The sequence below is a fragment of the Alosa sapidissima genome, chromosome 6, assembly GCF_018492685.1.
Source record: "Alosa sapidissima isolate fAloSap1 chromosome 6, fAloSap1.pri, whole genome shotgun sequence".
Classification (NCBI taxonomy): domain Eukaryota; kingdom Metazoa; phylum Chordata; class Actinopteri; order Clupeiformes; family Clupeidae; genus Alosa; species Alosa sapidissima.
The window spans coordinates 6868428-6888427 of NC_055962.1; the positions used below are offsets into that span (position 1 = coordinate 6868428).

Consider the following 20000-nt stretch of genomic DNA (forward strand, 5'->3'; position numbering starts at 1 on the left):
ACATGCAGTGCTGTCTGTTGGGCCACACATTCTCATCCACATCACAACGGACATATTATGAAAACTTGAATCAATTTACATTTAAAAACTTATCCTATGAACTAATGCCTAAATGCTGTGGGGGTGAGACTATTTAACAGAGACCCATTATAATACATGTTGATCAACAGGACATAAGCAATTGATAATGTAGGAAACAGCAGAGAATTGTACATAATCATTTGCATGGATGTACCAAAGCATTTGCTTTGCAACTTGTTTAAAGGAATGAGAAACTTCTTTTTGATGTGCACAAGTGACACAATGATGTGAAGACTGAACAGGTAGTTTTGAGAATTTCAATTCTGATCTGTGAAATGTACCAAAGCGACTGTAATAAAACTGTAATAAAAGAGTGTTGAAAACCCCTCCCTCTACCTCTCTCCCTACCTCCCTCTCTTTCTCACTCTACAGGAGTTCTCTCTTCCCTCCATCATTCTGTGTGAGCGTGCAGACCTGAGGGGGAGGAGGGTGGTTCTAACGGCCGCTTCCATCAACCTGCAGCTCACCGGAGGCTGCAGCAGAACACAATCCGTCATGGTGCAGGGAGGCATGTGAGTACTTAATGACTTACATTTACACAAGTGCGCGCACACACACACACACACACACACACACACACACACACACAATCCTTGCATTTCACTCCAGCAGTCATTTAGAAAGGTCACTTCACATATTTTTTTTTTTTACATGTTGAAATGTTGAACATTAACCCAAAGCATGCTAACACACACACACACACACACACACACACACACACACACACACACACACACATTTCAGGCATGCGTATGCACACATTACACGTTATGCTCCCACACAGGCAGTCAAGATCTCCTCATTTCAAAGGTTAAGTGCTATTAGCCTAATCCGTGTGAAATGCCACAACACAATAAACCTTTATTGTCAGTTGGAAGGTGCGGTTTGTGCTTTTGTGTGATTGAGACTCCAGGGCTGCTGCAGGTGTTGCTGGGAACATTTTTTTATGTAGTTATAGTTTAGTTTTTAGAAGAGTGTCTACATAACAGTCTATAGCTAAATGAATTTCATACTTGCATGTTTAGAACACTTCAGTTATGTGCCCAGTCTAGCCTCCCTGTTACTAGAGAGATAATAGAGAGAGAGAGAGAGAGAGAGAGAGAGAGAGAGAGAGAGAGAGAGATATTTGTCAGACAAATACAGTGATAGAGACAGTGAACTAGGGAGCAGAAGACAGATGGAGGATTTGTCCTTTTGGGGAATTTGCAAAGTCAACAGATTCTTAGCCACTGTATATGTTTGATCATCGTCAGGGAAACAGTAGAACACCATATCATCATCATACACACATTCACAAACACACACACACTCACACACACATACTGTACACACACACACACACACACACATACACACACACACACACACACACACACACACACACACACAGACTTTTGGTGTAGTTGATAGGGACCTGTGGTGAGTTCTCATAGCTGGTGCAAATTTCACACACGTTTGCCATCTTTCCACTTCACAACAAGGAGTGTATGTGTGTGTGTGTGCACGTGTATGTGGGGTGGGGGGGGGGGGGGGGCATGGTGAGAGAGAGAGAGGGGGGGGGGGGTTGTTTGTATGAACATGACTGATGACTGAGTGTGTATTATTTAGATCCGAATGATAAGTTGTGCATTGATTGGTCCTGACTTTGATTGACAGGTGGGTGCTATATGAGGGCGTGAACTTCCGTGGGGCACAGGTTCTGCTCAGACCGGGCTTAGTCCCAGATTGGCCCAAACTCACCCGCTGGCAGCGAATCGGATCACTCCGTCCTCTCATGCAGGTAACACAGGTTCTTGGCCCAGAGAATGATTAGGCTTTCAAAACCAGTGAGCAAGAAGTCAGTCAAACATCTCTTATTGTGTGTGTGTGTGTGTGTTCACATATGTGTTTGTGCAGTGTTTCTAAGGTTGCCAACCGTCCCGTATTGTGCGGGACATCCCGTGTTTTGGGTGATTTTGATTTGTCCCGTCAGGGACAGCTCCAGTCCCGATTTTCAGTCCCAGCTCAGCGGCCTTGTTACTGTAGCTAGGCTACTGTACTGTAAAGTGTTCAGTGCCGCCGCAACCACGCGCATCTCGCACTGTGCGCACGACACCAAGGGACAGAGGGGCACTTTACTGCAAACTGCTTTTCACACTTGATTACAATGTCAAAATGCAGCAACAGCATCTTACATAATGATGATACTTTTTGGGTCCTCTCAGTCTCCATTAGCCTATGCACCAGATCTAACTTGAACGTTATGCTACTCGTTTTAATTGGGAACGAGAGGGAGAGAGGGTGGAAGTTTCCAGCTGGCTTGTCATTGTTGGTAATTGATTTCACCTTTTTAATATAAGAAACTTTTAAAAGGAAATCATGAGAACAACAAAAACAACGTGAGGATATTGCGGAGTTATCTGGTTCACACTAGGCTAGCCTACTGACCATTTATAAAATGTGAGGGCACTTTGAAATAGGCTGCAGGCACTGTGATTTGGACTGTAATAGAATATGAAGAGTGGTCTTTGCCTTTGTGTAATGGAATTGAATTGGTGAGTCTTGAAGTCTTCAATAATCCATTTCCCTTAAACTAAGCATTTAGCCTACATGAATAGGCTATGCCAATTGAAACACTTTCCACTCAGATAGCTAGGTGGCTATTGGTTCATAATTTACTTTTAATTGCAAACAGAAAATATCAAGCTAGCATCATTACATGCTGCTATTTCCACAAGAATGAAGGTTGTTTATACCAACTTAATATACTTATCATTGTTAATAAATGTGGGACAAACAATGTTCAATGGTAGAGTTTGTGGACGACCAGCCATAGGCTATATTTGAATGGAGCTGGCAAAATATTATGAATACCGTGTAGACAATGCTCTTAAAGTGACAGTGCACCATCAGCATGAAATCGGTAGTATTTCTTAAGAAGTGTATAAAATAAAAGCAAAATTACTTTGTCATTATTACCATTTGAATTGTGTGTATATATATATATATATATATATACACACAATTCAAATGGGATATAATATAATATAATATAATATAATATATATATATATTATATTATATTATATTATATTATATTATATTATATTATATTATTTATTTATTTATTTATTTATTTATTTTGGGGGGGGGATGGGGTCCCGCATTGGAAGTGAAGTGTCCCTCATTTGGGGTTAAGGAAGTTGGCAACCCTAAGTGTTTCCCATACATTGACTTATTTGTGGCGGCCCACCACAATATCAACATTGACCACCACACAATGATTTTCCAGGTTGTACTAAATTGTGCTCAAATCTTGTTAGCATCATAACCACGCTGCGCTAATTTTCTAAAAACTGTTGCATTCAAGTTAATTCTGCAAACCTACCACCACAAATAGAATTCAGTTCTGTGGGAAACACTGCTGTGGGTGTATCCATGTTTTATTCATGTTTTGTTGTTGTTTTGTGTGTGTGAGAGCAGAAGCCTGTGAAATTCCGCCTGAGGAACCACGAGACAGGTCACTTCTTGTCAATCACAGGAGCCCTGGAGGACATCAAGCTGATGCGTATCCAGGCAACGGCAGAGACAGGCAGAGCCGAGCAGGTCTGGGCCTATCAGGACGGCCAACTGCAGTGCAAGGTAAAGCAACCATGACAACCAGGTGTCAAAGGGTGGGTGAGGAGGGAATTTGTGTCGAGATGTGTATTTGTGTGTCCTGCCACCTCTTAATTAACCTGACTCTGCCAGATGGATGCTTCGCATTTGAACTTTCGTTGGAGAACATTTGGGAAGGGGCGAGAATACTGGTTAGCTGATTGGATAAACCATCTGTCTATCACCACCTATGTTGGTTATCCACGGGCCAAATCAACCAATCAGATGAACAAAGTGTTCTACTAATGCCTTCATTTAACATAAGTTAGGTAACATGACTAAACTTTTTAAACTTACCATTTGTATGTTACATGAACCTCATCAACGACAATCCCCACCAAGTTTTCACGGTACACTTCTGAAGAAAGCATATTCCTCCATTTCTCGTTAAGTAGGCCTAACCAAGATTCAGGGCTACTGAACGCCGATTGGAATCAGCCATGGAGGATGTCTGTGTCGTTCATTCCATTCATTTTCTATTCTATTCTATTCTATCTCTCACTTCAACACACACACACACACACGTTATACTATCTCTCACACATACATACCCACACCATAACACACACACAGATGTTGGAGGACTGCTGTGTGGAGCCCTTGGGCAGTCTGGTCCGGCCGGGAGCTCGTCTGTGTATGACTGCAGAGAAAGGCAAACCAGACCAGCTGTGGAACATCACCCCAGAGGGCCTGATCCGCAGCAACGTCAGCCCTGACCTCGTATTTGAGGTCAAAGGTCAGTGGGGACACTAGTGTTACAGTTTGTGTGTGAGAGAGAGAGTTACTGAGTGATGCTTTCACAAAAGTTCTTTGATTTCAGAGATTCTTTGTCTTTTATCCTGGTTTGCTGTGACTTGGGTTAAAGATGACCATTTCTCGCTGTACATTTTAAATCGGACAGAAAGGTTTTTAATGAGCTGTTTTACTATGAGGCCCTGCTCGGTGAGACTGCTCTTCTGACTGCCAGGACGTTTTGATTGGTGCAGGGAAAGGAGGCGTGTAGAGGAGCCATGGCTCTGTGAGCAGTAGGCCGTCAGCTCCCTCTAGCGGTGTTTAAAACGGTGGCACGCCCGGGGAATTATCGAGTACCTACAAGTGGACAGGGTTGAATGTATGAATGTTGTTGGTTTGTTGGTTTCAGGAAGAACATGACTGGTTTAAATCTTGATTCGTGATTCATTAGTTTTTATTTGTCTCTTCACACTTTATAGTACATAGACCTAGTCATAATGATGTGAAATATGATGATTAACCAGGTAGATTGGTACTGAACACTAGGATTCCATTGAAGGTTATACAAATGTAACCTTCTGTGTTGCCAAACATTACTACACTTCAACACTATAGATCCATGGCAACAAGGAGCATATAACATGACATATTAGCCTTTGCTGTGTCTTTTATTAGATGGTTTCTTTTTAATCCCCCTTTCTCCTTGTTCTGTCTTCAGGAGGAGAGCAGTACGACAAACATCATGTGGTTCTCAATGCGTTCAACCAGAGCAAGCTGAACCAGAGATGGAGTCTGGAGTTTGTGTGAGAGATGTGGGGTGATATCCACTAGCCTCTGTGGTCTCTGGGGTGCAGCTGCACGGGGAGGACACACAGCTGCTCACGCACAGGATCACAGGGCTCAGTGCTGCAGCTGCACCACAGGACCTATAGACTCAGTCATGCAGCTGCGCCCTGGGACCCATGAGCTCAGTCGTGCAGCTGCACCATGGGACCCATGGTCCCTGTCATGCAGCTGCACCATGAGGCCCACAGCGCAGAAAGATGCGGTGCTGTATTATGCACTCACCAACCTTTCATTCAAATACCTCACGTTGTAACTGTGTACATAGCAGCAATAGAAGTGGACCGGACTGCTCAGGAAAATGACTGTTTTGCTGCTTCTAATGCAAGCTGGATGGAGTTGAACATCTCATGCACATGATCTTGTACAGTAACTGGCTTGTGATGTTGTGACTGGCCTTCTTTATCCAAACAATTGCTAGTAAATATCAACAGGCCTTTGGTCTTTACTCCCTCAGAACTGAACTTGATTTTCTTACAGCATAGGGACTTTAAGGGAATATTTTTTAATTGATATAAGGTCATACTGTAAGGCATCTGTTCCTTCAAAGCATATGACACACACACACACACACGCCCCACTGTCCAAGACCAGGAAGAGATTGGTCTTTTCCCACCATGCAGGATGAAGGACAAAAGGGAGAAACTGAACTTCACACTAACCTCTCATTACCTCTTCTCTCCTACACACACACACACACACACTGTATCATAGTTATGTTTTTGATTTTTTTTTTTGTTTTGTTCTGTCTTATGAAATAAATGTTTATGTGCTGATATCTCTGCTTTGGTTTCCACCTGTATAGGAATGATAAACACACACACACACACACACACACACACACACACACACACACACACACACACAAGAAACACAAAAGTGGGAGTGCGTGTGAGATGACAGTTTATTGCTTAAGGCAAACATGAACACACACACCGAGTCAGCCATAATGTGGTCCCTCCATCACAGAGGTAAATAAGGCTGTTGTGTCTGGTCATATTCCATGAAAGCCTTCGAAAAAAATACAGTTTGAGGTAGGCAGAGTGTGTGTGTGTGTGTGTGTGTGTGTGTGTGTGTGTGTGTGTGTGTGTGTGTGTGAGCACATCCAACAGAAAGAGTGAAAGCACAAGCCCCTAAACAAAGCCACACCACACAAAACAGCCATGTCAGAGTGATAGTTCACACACTATTTGAGACAAGAGAAGAGCGATGTTTGTTTGTGTGTGTGTCCGACAGCATGAACCCAATGCCCAGAGCTATCCCAACCCCCTTCTCAAAAGCACCTGTTTTACACAGCCTCGTGTGTGTGTGATAGAGAGAGAAAAAAAAACATTAAATGTTGCAAGGTTCCTCACATTACAAAGCTTTCATATCATTTGCACATTGTGTCAACACCGAAACCCGCTGTTGCAGTTCCCTTTACGTTGTCGGTGTGTGTGTATGTGAGAGTGTGTGTGTGAGAGAGAGTTCCCACTCTCACTCTCTCTGAGTGGCCTGTTGGCTATCTGTGGCCTGTGTCAACAGTCTCAGTCATCTGGGTGCCCACTGCAGCCTGTGCCGCTGAGCCCTGTGCCATCTCTGCAGCCTGTGCCATGTCTGCAGCCTTTGCTGCCATCTCTGCAGCCTGTGCCACTGAGCCCTGTGCCATCTCTGCAGCCTGTGCCACTGAGCCCTGTGCCATCTCTACAGCCTGTGCCATGTCTGCAGCCTGTGCCACTGAGCCCTGTGCCATCTCTACAGGCTGTGCCACTGAGCCCTGTGCCATCTCTGCAGCCTGTGCTGCCATCTCTGCAGCCTGTGCCACTGAGCCCTGTGCTATCTCTTCAGACTCTGCCTCTATGCACTGTACCATCTCTGCAGACTCTGCCTCTGCCTGTGCCATTTCTACAGACTCTGTGACTGTGCCCTGTGCCATCTCTGCAGACTCTGCCTCTATGCCCTGTGCCCCTGGATGCTCAGACCCCTCAGCGAATGCAGGTCCAGTCTCCACACGGCCTTCCTCCACAGCCTCCACGGTCAGTCCCTCCACCGCCATTACAGCCGCCACCATTACAGGTGATGGGGTGTGTGTTTGGGTGGCGTGGGTCTTCTCCTCTGCCACAGGTGAAGCCGTGTGTTTGGCAGTGTGTGTGTGAGGTACGTCTGTGTCGTGTGTCGTGCTGGTCAGGGTGTGGCCGTCAGTGTGTCTGGTAGAGGAGGAAGATTCAGCTTCCTCAGTCGCTACGGTGATGACGGTTTTTCCCCGTGCTTGGCCAGTCTCAACCTTCCGGAAGGCCTCTGGGACCTGGGAGAACGGGTAGGTCGCCTCGACAACCGGGCGGATCTACGAGGACACAGATGGGACATACAGTACAGGAGTTAATGCATACACACACATTCATATAACATCTACATACATACATACAGACAGACATACACACACACACCTCCCTCCCACACACACACACACATATATTTTTTTGATGCTGAACCAAATCCCTAAACAAAGGCACTAATATGGTCTCCTCTACACAAACTGATGGAGTTGGAGCGACTATGTCACATTTGGGTAGCAGTGGCCATTTTACCGGTGAGCTAAAGGAAGATACAGCAATTACTTATGGGAACACAGTTAGCATCAAGAGGAGATAAGAAAACAAATGGATCGTGCTATGAGCAACTGTGAGCAAGTCATGCCTACCCCATTGAATGACAATTCTTAGTGATTTGATACACAATATGGACTTCTTTACACAAACTAATATGCTCTTAACACAAAGTAATATGGACTCCTCTACACAATATAATATGAACACTAGACCACCCCCCCCCCCCAAATTGTTCGGGAAAGGGATGCAGTAGTAGGATAGAGTGGGTGGATGTGTGTTTAGTTCATATTTGTGTGTGTGTGTGTGTGTCAGAGAGGGGTGGGCCAGAGAGGGTGAGTATTTAAAAGTGATGAGTTTGGGGAATTCGACGAGCTGTGAGTAGCTCTGCTCAGGGACATGACACACACACACACACTCCAGGCCTGTCAGCGTCTGTCTGTACTGAATGGGAACCCTGGCATCGTCACGGAAACCAGGGCGGGATGGCATCCGGCCGCACGCACGAGGGTATGAGTAGAGCTAAAGCACAGACAAAGAGAGGATTACACACACACACACACACACAAATGTACTCACTCACTCATACAGTATAATCACTTGTTGACTCACTTAAACACTATGTCACACACTCAAACATTCTCCATCACATTTAAATACACACTCACTCTCACACACACACACACACACACACACCCACCCACGTGCGCTCGAGCAAGCGCACACACAGTAAAACGAACAGCATTTGATGTTTATAATGTACACACACCTTCGACCATACCACACAGGCAACCACACAGACACACACACATCCATAAGCCTTGTGACAAAGCGTGAGATTATGTGCTTCACTCAACACATACCAGAATGTGGTCTTTGGGCTTCTGTGTGTGTGTGTGTGTGTGTGTGTGTGTGTGTGTGTGTGTGTGTGTGTGTGTGTGTGTGTGTGTGTGTGTGTGTGTGTGTGTGTGTGTGTTTCAGTATATATGCAGGCCTGGAGTGTGAGTGTGTGTGCATATTCAGTATAGCGCTACACTAAACAGTACCATGTACACAACTCAGTGAGTGAGGACAAGTGTCAGAAGTTTTTGTGCTTCTACAGCAATCACATAACAATTCATTTCCTTTACAGAGTTAGGATCTGTATATGTTTATGCCGATTGTTATCATGCCGATTTGGTATTGTTATTATTCTGTTAAAACTATGCAGGCTATATGACCACTTTAAACTGTAAACGTTTTAATGATAATGTTTGTTGTTATTATTGTATGTTGCTTTGGACAAACGTGTCTGCCATGAAATCCAACATAAGAGATAAAGTGAGACTTGACCTAGCACTGTCTGGTCATCCTAGCTCAACGCGTTTCATGAACGACAAGCCAGGATGAGTAGGAGCGACTAAGTCAAGCCAGGTGTAAGTAATTCCGGATGTGTGCTCGTTTTCATCTTTTCTCCAAAGAACTCAAGGCTGGAACGAGAAAGACACAGAAAATAACAACAGCTTATGATAAAACCTAACAAGTAAACAACAGCGTATGATAAAACCGAACAAGGAAGTGAAATATGTCCTTTTTGAATGGGGGAACACGGCAGTTTTCATAAAACAGAAAGAGTAGGCGCGGTAGACCAACTGAATGCACAATTAAGTATGCACCTACGTGTGAGTACTTCCTCATCAAGCACGCAACGTTATTATGCTATTGAGGAGTACGGTCACAAAAAAGTGATTAGAATGTTCTTGAACCGAGAGTATCGCACTATGATGTGACAATTACCCAGTCTATTTTCCCCATAGACTGTATAAAGAACACTGAAATTATAGTTCGTTGGGGTAGAATTCTAGAAGGAACAAGGAAAATAATTCACTCCTCAACAGGTTAAGAAAAGAGCATGACTTACATCATCTTTATCACTGAATTAATTGAAAAACCTTTGAATAGATGCCCTCCGTTTCCAATCGACTACTGCCGGCTATTCACCATTTGCCATTATGTAGACTATTTGTGGTGTTTTGCAAGCAAATAAATATAGTGTACATACATGGAATAAAGTTCTTAAACAATATGTGGAGACCTGACCGGAGTGACAGCTGGCTAAACCAGTAAGACAACATAATTAACATTACAATGAACTAAGCCTGGTTGTTAGCCTGGTCAGGACCAGGCTTAGCCTGGGTTTCCCCATGCTGACTTACGCGCACGATTTTATTCACGCTGCTAGGCAGCCTGGATTCCATGGACTTCGTTTTCACCTCAACGAAGAAACCAATCACAGAACAGAGGGGGGGACAGCAAGACGAGGACGACACACCGAAGCGGTTATGAGCTATGTAGACGCATTTGATAGACATTCGTAGCGCCCAATAAACGGCTCTGGGCATTTGTAAACCACGTTTCAAATATGAGAAAATGAGTGTGTAGTTCCCAGACCCCATCTCAATGAGATGAGGTTTGGCGTTAGCCAGGCTAGACCAGGCTAGCTGCATAGAATAAATCTCCATGGTAACTTATGCGCCATTACTTTTATGAAACCAAGTCAAGGCTAAATTCAGCCAGTATGACCAAAAAATCCCAGATTAATCACTTATCTAAATTTGTGAAAAGCCCCTTAGAAATGTAACCATAACAAAAATATACACACACACACACACACACACACACACAAACTGGTAAAATAGGACTCTTTCCAGAATTTGTCTGAGTTCTGAGCGAGGCTGTATAGTGTGTACATCACTGTTATCATGTCACGTCCAGCAGGCTAGCCCTCCCGCTAGCGCTTATCATGTCCACACCAGTGATAGCCAGACAGACTCCACTGCCCTGCCCTGCCCAACACGACCCCAGCTTCAGCCTGCATGGTTTCCCATTCTGCACCTCTCTCACTGGAGGCACATTTCAGCAGTGAGCCATAAGCTGAATCAGGAGTGCTGTTGTGTGTGTGTGTGTGTGTGTGTGTGTGTGTGTGTGTGTGTGTGTGTGTGTGTGTTCTCGCGTTTTTCTTACTGTTCTTTAGAAGGTAGAATATTTCCCTAAAATCCTCCAATATCTTTTTACGGTTGATATCATCCTTTGCATTTAAGCCGCTACACTTTGCATGCCAAATGTTCTTCCTATTTAATCAGTGTCGGTCAGCTTTTGCCTCAGTAAACACCAGTTTAGTCATGGGTCCAGTCAGGGTTGGCATCGCACAGAGAAATGGCATGTACGTGCATGTGTGTGTGTGTGTGTGTGTGTGTGTGTGTGTGTGTGTGTGTGTACCTTTCCTGATGAGACCAGTTGACCAATTCGATCCAGTGCCACTCCATCAGGCACATAAAAGGCCCAACGGTAAAAAACACCATTTACCAAGCTCTGGAGGAGAGAGAGAGAGAGAGAGAGAGAGAGAGAGAGAGAGAGAGAGAGAGAGAGAGAGAGAGAGAGATTTAAAGCAGCATTGTAGAGTTCTGGTATAAAACTAGCTAGCTACCTAACAAATACAGGTGGAACATTGCAAGCTCTACCAACGGCCCAAACAGGAGGAGTGTTAACTGGCTTTCACATTCCCTTATACCATGAGGAGGCCAAAAGCAGATGCTTGTACATTTCTGAACAGTATAAAAAGCAGAACTACCGATAATCCAGACATAACAGAGAGGCCTTCCTAATTCCCATTGTGTTCATATCATTCACAATCAGAGGAACTCAAAGCACAGTGAGCGTGCGTGTGAGTGAACAAATATGTGCGTGTGAGTGTACTTAACGCCTGCTAGCTAACTACTTGCTGTGTGTCTGTCATAACCTTTGCATTTAAGATGCTACACTTTGCATGACAAAATTCCAGTGACGCATTTCATTTTAGCAGTGACATCACGTATGTATACGTATGTGTATACAACACTTCGGGCTGTGACCCCCAAACAAGGTGACTGGCTCCAGCATACAGGAACCATATCTGAGATCATGATTCGGAAGAGTGTAGTCCTAGGAACAGTTAAGATACCGCGCAGACTAGAACCCCCAAGTTCTCAAGCCTCTGATTGCTTGGAGGGTGAATAACCGCCCACAGAGGGGAAATCAGGGAATTCTATATTTTGTGTGTGTGTGTGTGTGTGTGTGTGTTTCCTTACCCTGATGGCCTTGTCATGCAAAGTCATTCCTGACTGAAGGACTCCATCCACCAGGCCTAGAGAATCTGTGTTCCGCAGCAGAGGTGACACCAAGGTCACAAACTTTGACCCTGCCCAAGGCTTCAGCAGGTCCATAGCCCAACTGTCCGTCTCTCCGCCCACATTATCCAGAATCAGATCAAACCTGTGAAACACAAACACACAAACACACACACACGGATAAATACAAAAATAAAAAGTCACACATACAGATACACAGATATGACAAGGTACGCTCTCTCTCTCTCACACACACACACACACACAAATACTTGCAAACACATGCGCATACACATATGCACAGACACACACACTTTCCTTTTCAACAACTGCAAAACAATCCCCTCAGTCTGCTTTGTATAAACATTATGGTGAGTCCAATTTGAATTAACTCATTCACACAGTACAAACAGTTTGAAAATATACACTGTGGTCAAATAAACCCACATGCAAAGCACAACACCTACCAAATAATAACAATCATTTTATTTATAGAGCACTTTTCCAATTCCAAATTGCTAAGTGCTTTTTAAGAAAGTGGCTTGCTATAAGGAAAAGAAAATTGCTGTGTCATAAAATAATACTACTGTGCTCTAAATAAAAGCACCTGGTGTTGATTGTACACCCAGCCAACACACACACACACACAAACACACACACTTCTGGCGTGTCCTTAGCTGCGAGGCTGCGTCTGTGGTTGAGCAGTCGATGACATCATCTGCTCCCAGCTCCTTGACCAGGCCAAGGCCATCCTTAAAGCAGGTGGCCGTCACATGACCGCCCCAGGCCTTCAGCAGCTTTCAGTCACAAACAAGCAAACAAACACACCAACCAATAAAGAAACATGTAAACAAAAATAAACTGAAAAATAAGAGACTGTGTGTTTCTATGTGTATGTGTTTATGTGCAAGTGTACACCTGTATGTGTACATGTGCAAGTGTACATCTGTATGTGTCTCGGCCTATTCCTCTGTATCCGTGTGTGTGTGTGTGTGTGTGTGTGTGTGTGTGTGTGCGTTTGTGTGTGTGTTTTCACAGAAGTTGTTTATGGGTTTGTGTGTAGATGTGAACACATCTGAACATTGAAGATATGTGTACTGTATGCATCTGTGCAAGTGTGTGTGTGTGTGTGTGTGTGTCAGCCTATGCTTCAGAGGCTGTGCGTGTGTGTGTGTGTGTGTGTGTGTGTGTGTGTGTGTGTGTGTGTGTGTGTGTGTGTGTGTGTGTGTGATTGAGTGAAGACACCACACACCTGAATAGAAAAAGTGCCAATTCCACCTGATGCCCCATGCACCAAGATCCTAACAGGAAAGCAACAAATCAATAAAATCCACAGTGTATTTATATAGAAAACACACACACACACACACACATATACAATAAGAAACATGGTGTGTATATGAACATCTCTGTCTCTCTCTCACACAGACACAGACAAACATACACACACACACACACAAACAAACACACACACACACCTCTTCTTGGAGCAGTTCTCACTGTGCAGGCCCCCTGTAGTAACCAAAGCTGACCAGGCTGTTGCCGCCACGTATGGGATAGACGCCGCCTCAACATGACTCAGCGCTTTAGGCTTCAGAGAGACCTGGAACAAACACGCGCATTCACACACATCCACACACAAATCCACACACACACACAGCCAAACTGAATTCAAATTCAATGAAATTAGACTGCCTGATTGTCTCCATGACTGACTAAATCAAAATGAATGGTGCTTTCAGAAACACTACAACATTGCACAATGGGTATGTGTGGGTATATAATAACACTCGCTCATACAACATTGCACAATGGGTATGTGTGGGTATATAATAACAGTACATTTTATTTATAATGTGTGCACTGCATAAGGAATGTGTGTGTGTGTGTGTGTGTGCATGTACTGCATAAGGAATGTGTGTGTAACTTACGTCACTACCATTCAGGAGAACACACTCTGCAAAACTGCCTTGCTGCCATGGAGGAATCGATGCCCATACCTGCAAAGCATCCACGCACACGCCCACCCACCCACCCACCCACCCACACACACACACACACACACACACACACACACACACACACACACACACACACACACACACACACACACACACACACACACACACACACACACACACACACACACACACACACACACACACACACACACACACACACACACACCTGCTTGCTCAACAATGCAAAGGTTCAAGTGAAGCAAGAGAGAAGCTCTAAGTAGTTTGTTATATTATCATGGGCAGTCAAAGTGAATATTTCCAGTCAGAATATTCAAACTAACAAACAAACCGAAATGGAAGAGAATCGTGTCACTTTACAGTCTCTACTCAACCACCTCTTCACTGAGCAGCGACAAAGCCTTTCCCTTCTCCATTTCACCCAGACATCTGCACACTAAAGTGTGTGTGTTTATGAAGATGTGTGCATTTGTACTATTGTACTATGTGCACTTGCGTGCATGCCTGTGTGTGTGCCTGTGTGTGTGTGGGTCAAAAGTTTTAGAACACCCCAAATTTTTGAGACAATGCTGGCCACTCCCTGTTTTCAAGCTTACCATCTTGTTTTATTCCCAAGGGTAGTTCTGGCATAGCTTGGACTTATGTTTTGGGTCATTATCTTGCTGTAGGATGAACCCCTGACTAACTAGGCGCATACCAGCCAGGGGGCAGCCTTGGCCTACTGGTTAGTGCGTCGGACTTGTAACCGGAGGGTTGCCTGTTCGAACCCCGACCAGTAGGCTACGGCTGAAGTGCCCTTGAGCAAGGCACCTAACCCCTCACTGCTCCCCGAGCGCCGCTGTTGTTGCAGGCAGCTCACTGCGCCGGGATTAGTGTGTGCTTCACCTCACTTTGTGTTCACTGTGTGCTGAGTGTGTTTCACTAATTCACGGATTGGGATAAATGCAGAGACCAAATTTCCCTCACGGGATCAAAAGAATATATATACTTATACCAGAGGGTCCTGCATGGTGTTGCAGAGTGCTGTGGTGGCCGTTTCGGTTCAGGGTGCCTGTCACTCTGTACAAGTCACCGACCCTGGATCCAGCAAAACAGCCCCAGACATCACGCTTCCTCCTCCATGTTTGACGTCACACACTGAGGAACCATCCTTTCACCTACTCTACGGCATACACAATCCTGCATGATGCACCAGAGATTTCATTTTGATTCATCAGTCCTTCTTCCAGTCTTCAGTAGTCCACTGGCGGTGTTTCATGGCCCAAGCAAGGCTTTTTTTCTTGTCTTAGCAATGGCTGATGTCTTAGCAATGGCTTTCTTGCTAAGTATAAATATATATATATATATATATATATATATATATATATATATATATACATATATATATATATATATATATATATATACACACACACACACACTTATACTTAGCAAGTACTTAGTATACTTGCTGCAACTCGACCTGTCAAACCTGCGACTCCAAATCTTCTCTTGACAGTTGAAACTGAGACTTGCTTACTAGGACCACTATTACAGATTTTCTCAGTCGCTTTGGTACATTTCTCGAATCATCCTCGACATTTACAAAACAGTGCATTTCTCAAAACAATTTGTACAAATAGCAAAACACCATGGATGACCTGCAAAAGCCAGTCTCTGGCTCAAAATCCTTAGTTCATCTCTCAAAAGTAAATATCTGTGTCAATGAACATGTCAGTGACATCAGAATTACAAGTCCTTGTGTCATTATGTACGGATAAGACAGTCAAATTGCTTAGTCATGTTGTCAATATAACAGTGTACTCTGGAGGGATGTTCTGATGTAAACTATGGCTAAAGTTTTGATAACAATTATTGTAAATTGTAGGTTACACCTTAGTGTATGTGGGAGTTTGATTGCAAGAGACTGAACAAGATTCACATTTACGCTTTTACTGTTTGTACTGTCATTTGTTGACAGACCATGTCATTGCAATACAGAAAGGAAAAGACAGCACTGCATAGCACAAAGAAAAAAAAACAAAAGTAGAGTTCCTCCTTAGGGGAAACTGTACATGCAGTGCTGTAGTAAGTAATTACAGTGCAGTCTTCCTACACCTCCTGACGTTCCTGTCTGTTGGGCCACAAATTCTCCTCCACATCACAACGAATATCATCTTGCTTGACATATTATAACAACTTGTTCAACCATTTTGCATGTAAAGACTTATGCTATGAACTAATGCCTAAATGTTGTGGGGGGTCAGACTATTCAACAGAGACCCATTATAATACATTTTGATCAACATGACATAAGCAATTGATAATGTAGAAAACAGCAGAGAATTGTACATATTCATTTGCATAGATGTACCAAAGCATTTGCAACTTGTTCAAAGAAATGAGAAATTGCTTTTTTGATGTGCCCAAGTGACACAATGATGTGAAAATTGAACAGTTAGTTTTGAGAATTTCAATTCTGATCTGAGAAATGTACCAAAGCGACTGAGAAAAACTGTAAGTTGTCCTTGAAGCTGTTGTCCTGTGAGCTGCCTAAAATGCAAGCTGTTGACTCTCAGAAACTTGTTTATATATATATATATATATATATATATATATATATATATATATATATATATAAATTGGGGTGTTCTAAAATGTTTGACTGGTAGTGTATGTGTGTGTGTGAGTGTGTACCTCATTTCCTGCTTGAACGTGTGTAACCCCTGAGCCACACTCCAGGGCCACACCGGACACATCTCGTCCCAGCACCAGGGGAAACTCGGTCCCTCTTTGCAGCAGTGTGCGAGGGTCCCTCCTTAAGCGCAACACACCTGCACCATACCCACCTGCAGTCACACACACACACACAAACACACACACACAGAGTAAAAGGCATAGAGAAACACATTTCACACTAATTTTGCGTACCAAACATGAATTACATTAAAAAAATAAAATAAATAACATTCAAAAAAATTGAACTGGTGGGCCTACATGCCTTCATTCCAGCATATTCAAAGTGACAGTGCAATTAGGGGACTGCTCACCGCGCATTGATATATCAAGTGGATTGAGACTGGCTGCATGAACTTTGACGAGGACCTCGTGTGCATGGTTGACACTGGGCGCCGGGTGGTTTTCCATCAAAGCAAGCTCATCATTTGTACCGTACCGGTTGATGACCCACGCGCGCATGGAGGCCCCATGGCTGCGTGCCACTGACAGACTGATGTTTCTCGTACAAGGATAGACAGCTAGCCTACGGAGGGTCTCTGAAGACAACCTCAGGAAGTTTACGTTTTGAGGTCGGAGCCAACGTTGACATGCTAACATTTTCGAGATTGCGTGGACACTCTTGACACAGAGTACTTTTGATTCAGACTACGAGAAGTTCAACTCCAGGAGAACGACGGACACTTCAGCCACCTTATCTAGTTTGGAGAAGGACACTGAAGCAGACTGCTAATGACCTCATGACATGTTCTTCTTAATGTTAACTATAACGTTAAACAAGCGAATATGTGGGCTACTCAAGGAAGCAGACAATACTGCTTCAACAGTTTTAATAGGTCTGCAACAAAGTTAGTGTGAAGAGTAAAGGCTGTAGCATAATCTTATGTCACATCTTCGAAACACCTCCTCCTCCGACTACATAAGGATCATAACATACCCTCTGACCTTCTCACTGTCGACCAATAACAGAGCTCCTCAGTTCAGCCAACCAATCGGAATTAAGAGCTCAATAATAACCAGTCTTAAAGAGACAGTGGCCCAGGGCCATTCAGAACAGAATGTGCTTTTCTCTGTCAGCCCACTCAATTTATTTAACAATGAATCGAAAGGTTGGAATAAATGTAACCTACGGCTGAAGAAGTTGTTCAAATGCTGCTGAGCATGTTTAAATGTTTGTGTCAAATTTCTTGTTTGTCATGGGAAGCAAAAAGGAGGAAGAAAGAAAAGGTTGACAAGAGGAAGAGACAGAGTGTGTGTAAGCTATCTCTCTCGCCGGTGTAGGTGTGTATGAATCATACTGGCAGGAAGGTGTAGGTCTAGGTCTTAATTCTCTGTAATGGGAACCGAAAACTCTAGTCGTCATCTCACACATCCCTTGTGTGTGTGTATGTGTGTGTGTGTGTGTGTGTGTGTGTGTGTGTGTGTGTGTGCATATTAGTGTGACTTAGTGCACTTACATAAGCATAGGCCTACATGTTATACAGACTTTTGCTACAAACTTAACTAAAGGGAGCATATTCCCCTCGGAAAAGTCGTTACATTGGATTCCACGCAATCCTCCACACCCCCATTTACAGGCCTAAGATACCCATCCCTGTGTGTGTGTGCTTGTGTGTGTGTGTGTGTGTGCCCTCATTTTCACTGTTTTCTCTGTCCCGCTTCAGATACCCCTCTCTCCCAGTTGGCCCATTAGACTGCATATAACTGGTCTTATTTTCAGCTCTCTTCACTAAAAGAGGACCCACGCTGGCCCCATATCTGACGAGTCATTTCCCAGTCCTCTTCCTTTTTATTACACACACACACACACACACACACACACACACACACACACACACACACACACACACACCACATACAGAAGAGAGAGAAAGAGAGAGATTATTATTATTATTATCTTATTGCCTAGATTCTAAGATTAGTGTCATCCATATGTTGTGTTAGCTTCTGATAGCCCAGAGATCCAGAGAGAAATGCTGTTTTCTGATTGGCTGGCAGGTGTCTATTAATTCTGCATAACACCTATGATGTATTCAGTGAATCACCTCATTATGGCCCCCAAAGGTGCTACTGATGTCATGGACCACAACAAATATGATACATCTGCCTGTGTGTGTGTGTGTGTGTTTGAGTGAGTGTGTGTGTGTGTGTGTGTGTGTGTGTGTGTGTGTGTGTGTGTGTGTGTGTGTGTTTGAGTGAGTGTGTGTGTGTGTGTGTGTGTTTGAATGTGTGTGTGTGTGTACACCTGAAAAGAGACAACAGCAGTAATACACTGATGCTTCTTAGATTAGATTCAACTTTATTGTCATTGTGCAGAGTACAAGTACAGAGACAACGAAATGCAGTTTGCGTCTAACCAGAAGTGCAAAAAAGCAGAAAAAGTGCAATGTGATACACAAAGTATAGACAGGACAAGATATATAGTGCAGTGTAGACAGTAGTATACAGTTGTTTTCAGAAGGTGGTTTACAGTAGTATAAATTAAATATAAGTATGTGCAGTGTATTAACAGTAACCTTATAAGAGCAAAATCAATATGACTATGAACAATGTATGAACAACATGTACAGATATGTGCAATGTAGTGGCAGTACCATAGTAGTAGTAAAAACAATATACATATATGCAGAGTATCAACAGAATATATTACAGAAAAACTGAATAACTATGCAGTGTGGTAACAGTACCATTGTAGTGCAGAGACAGAAACATTATAATAGTATTAAGAATAAGTGTATGTGCAGGATGAAGAGCAGTAGAATATGGCTATGTGTAAGTGTATGTATAAATGGACACTATGGATTGGATAGGGTAGTGCAGGCAGTTGTTGGGGGGCGGGGGGGGGTGTCCGCCTCCTTGTTGTACCTGTCAAGGTTCCCATGGTGGTCGTGGAACCTCAAAAGGCAAGGAGGCATCAGGCGGGGGCGGGGCAGGGGGTGATGGGGGCTTAGTTCGTTGGATGTCACCGGGATGCAGTGCTAGAGTTTAGTAGGGTGACAGCCGCAGGAAAGAAGCTTCCTCTGAACCTGCTGGTTTGGGTGCGGAGAGACCTGTAATGCCTCCTGGAAGGGACTGGGGTGAACACTCTGTGGTTGGGGTGAGAACAGTCTTTGATGATGCTGCACGCCTTACGCAAGCATCGCTTGCCCTGGATGGCCTCGATGGAGGGGAGTGAGGAACCGGTGATGCATTGGGCAGTTTTCACTACCCTCTGCAGTGCTTTCCGGTCGTGGGCAGAGCAGTTGCCATACCATACTGTGACACAGTTGGTGAGGATGCTCTCG

The 20000-nt window shown here is 43.9% G+C and overlaps 2 protein-coding genes across 16 annotated transcripts in view; one reads left to right on the top strand and one right to left on the bottom strand.

Moving 5' to 3' along the window:
- LOC121711216 (beta/gamma crystallin domain-containing protein 1-like) overlaps positions 1–5748 on the top strand; it is a 31235-nt gene extending 25487 nt beyond the window's left edge. For both annotated transcript variants that reach the window (XM_042094581.1, XM_042094582.1), the window contains exons 19-23: positions 454–593; positions 1738–1861; positions 3544–3702; positions 4285–4453; positions 5168–5748. In XM_042094581.1, the coding sequence (XP_041950515.1) occupies positions 454–593; positions 1738–1861; positions 3544–3702; positions 4285–4453; positions 5168–5256 (681 nt within the window). In that variant the 3' untranslated portion in view covers positions 5257–5748. The remainder of the gene's footprint in view (positions 1–453; positions 594–1737; positions 1862–3543; positions 3703–4284; positions 4454–5167) is intronic.
- Positions 5749–6722: 974 nt separating this feature from the next.
- Positions 6723–17633, bottom strand: LOC121711217 (reticulon-4-interacting protein 1 homolog, mitochondrial-like). 14 transcript variants are annotated; one of them, XM_042094598.1, is made up of 11 exons: positions 17031–17633; positions 16678–16829; positions 13954–14022; positions 13501–13625; positions 13275–13323; positions 12683–12819; positions 11984–12167; positions 11136–11228; positions 7088–7615; positions 6917–6949; positions 6723–6877 (listed from the first exon to the last, which is right to left on the bottom strand). In XM_042094598.1, exons 1-11 carry the CDS (start codon positions 17314–17316, stop codon positions 6794–6796), a joined length of 1740 nt encoding a protein of 579 aa, XP_041950532.1. In that variant the 5' UTR covers positions 17317–17633; the 3' UTR covers positions 6723–6793. The 14 variants fall into 14 exon arrangements, with proteins under 14 accessions (XP_041950532.1, XP_041950530.1, XP_041950531.1 ...); XM_042094596.1 differs by having other exon boundaries at positions 7067–7615; XM_042094597.1 differs by lacking the exon at positions 6917–6949 and adding an exon at positions 6983–7000 and having other exon boundaries at positions 7067–7615; positions 17031–17632.
- Positions 17634–20000: the final 2367 nt, after the last annotated feature.

Bases quoted from the DNA above. Each gene is read 5' to 3' on its own strand.
- LOC121711217 (XM_042094584.1), bottom strand. From the start codon at position 17,316: ATGTTAGCATGTCAACGTTGGCTCCGACCTCAAAACGTAAACTTCCTG. The intron at 13,626-13,953 runs GTAAGTTACACA...TGTTTGTTCCAG, and splicing joins TTCTCCTGAATGGTAGTGAC to GTCTCTCTGAAGCCTAAAGC. The intron at 12,168-12,682 runs GTGTGTGTGTTT...TGTGTTTCACAG, and splicing joins CAGCTAAGGACACGCCAGAA to GTTTGATCTGATTCTGGATA.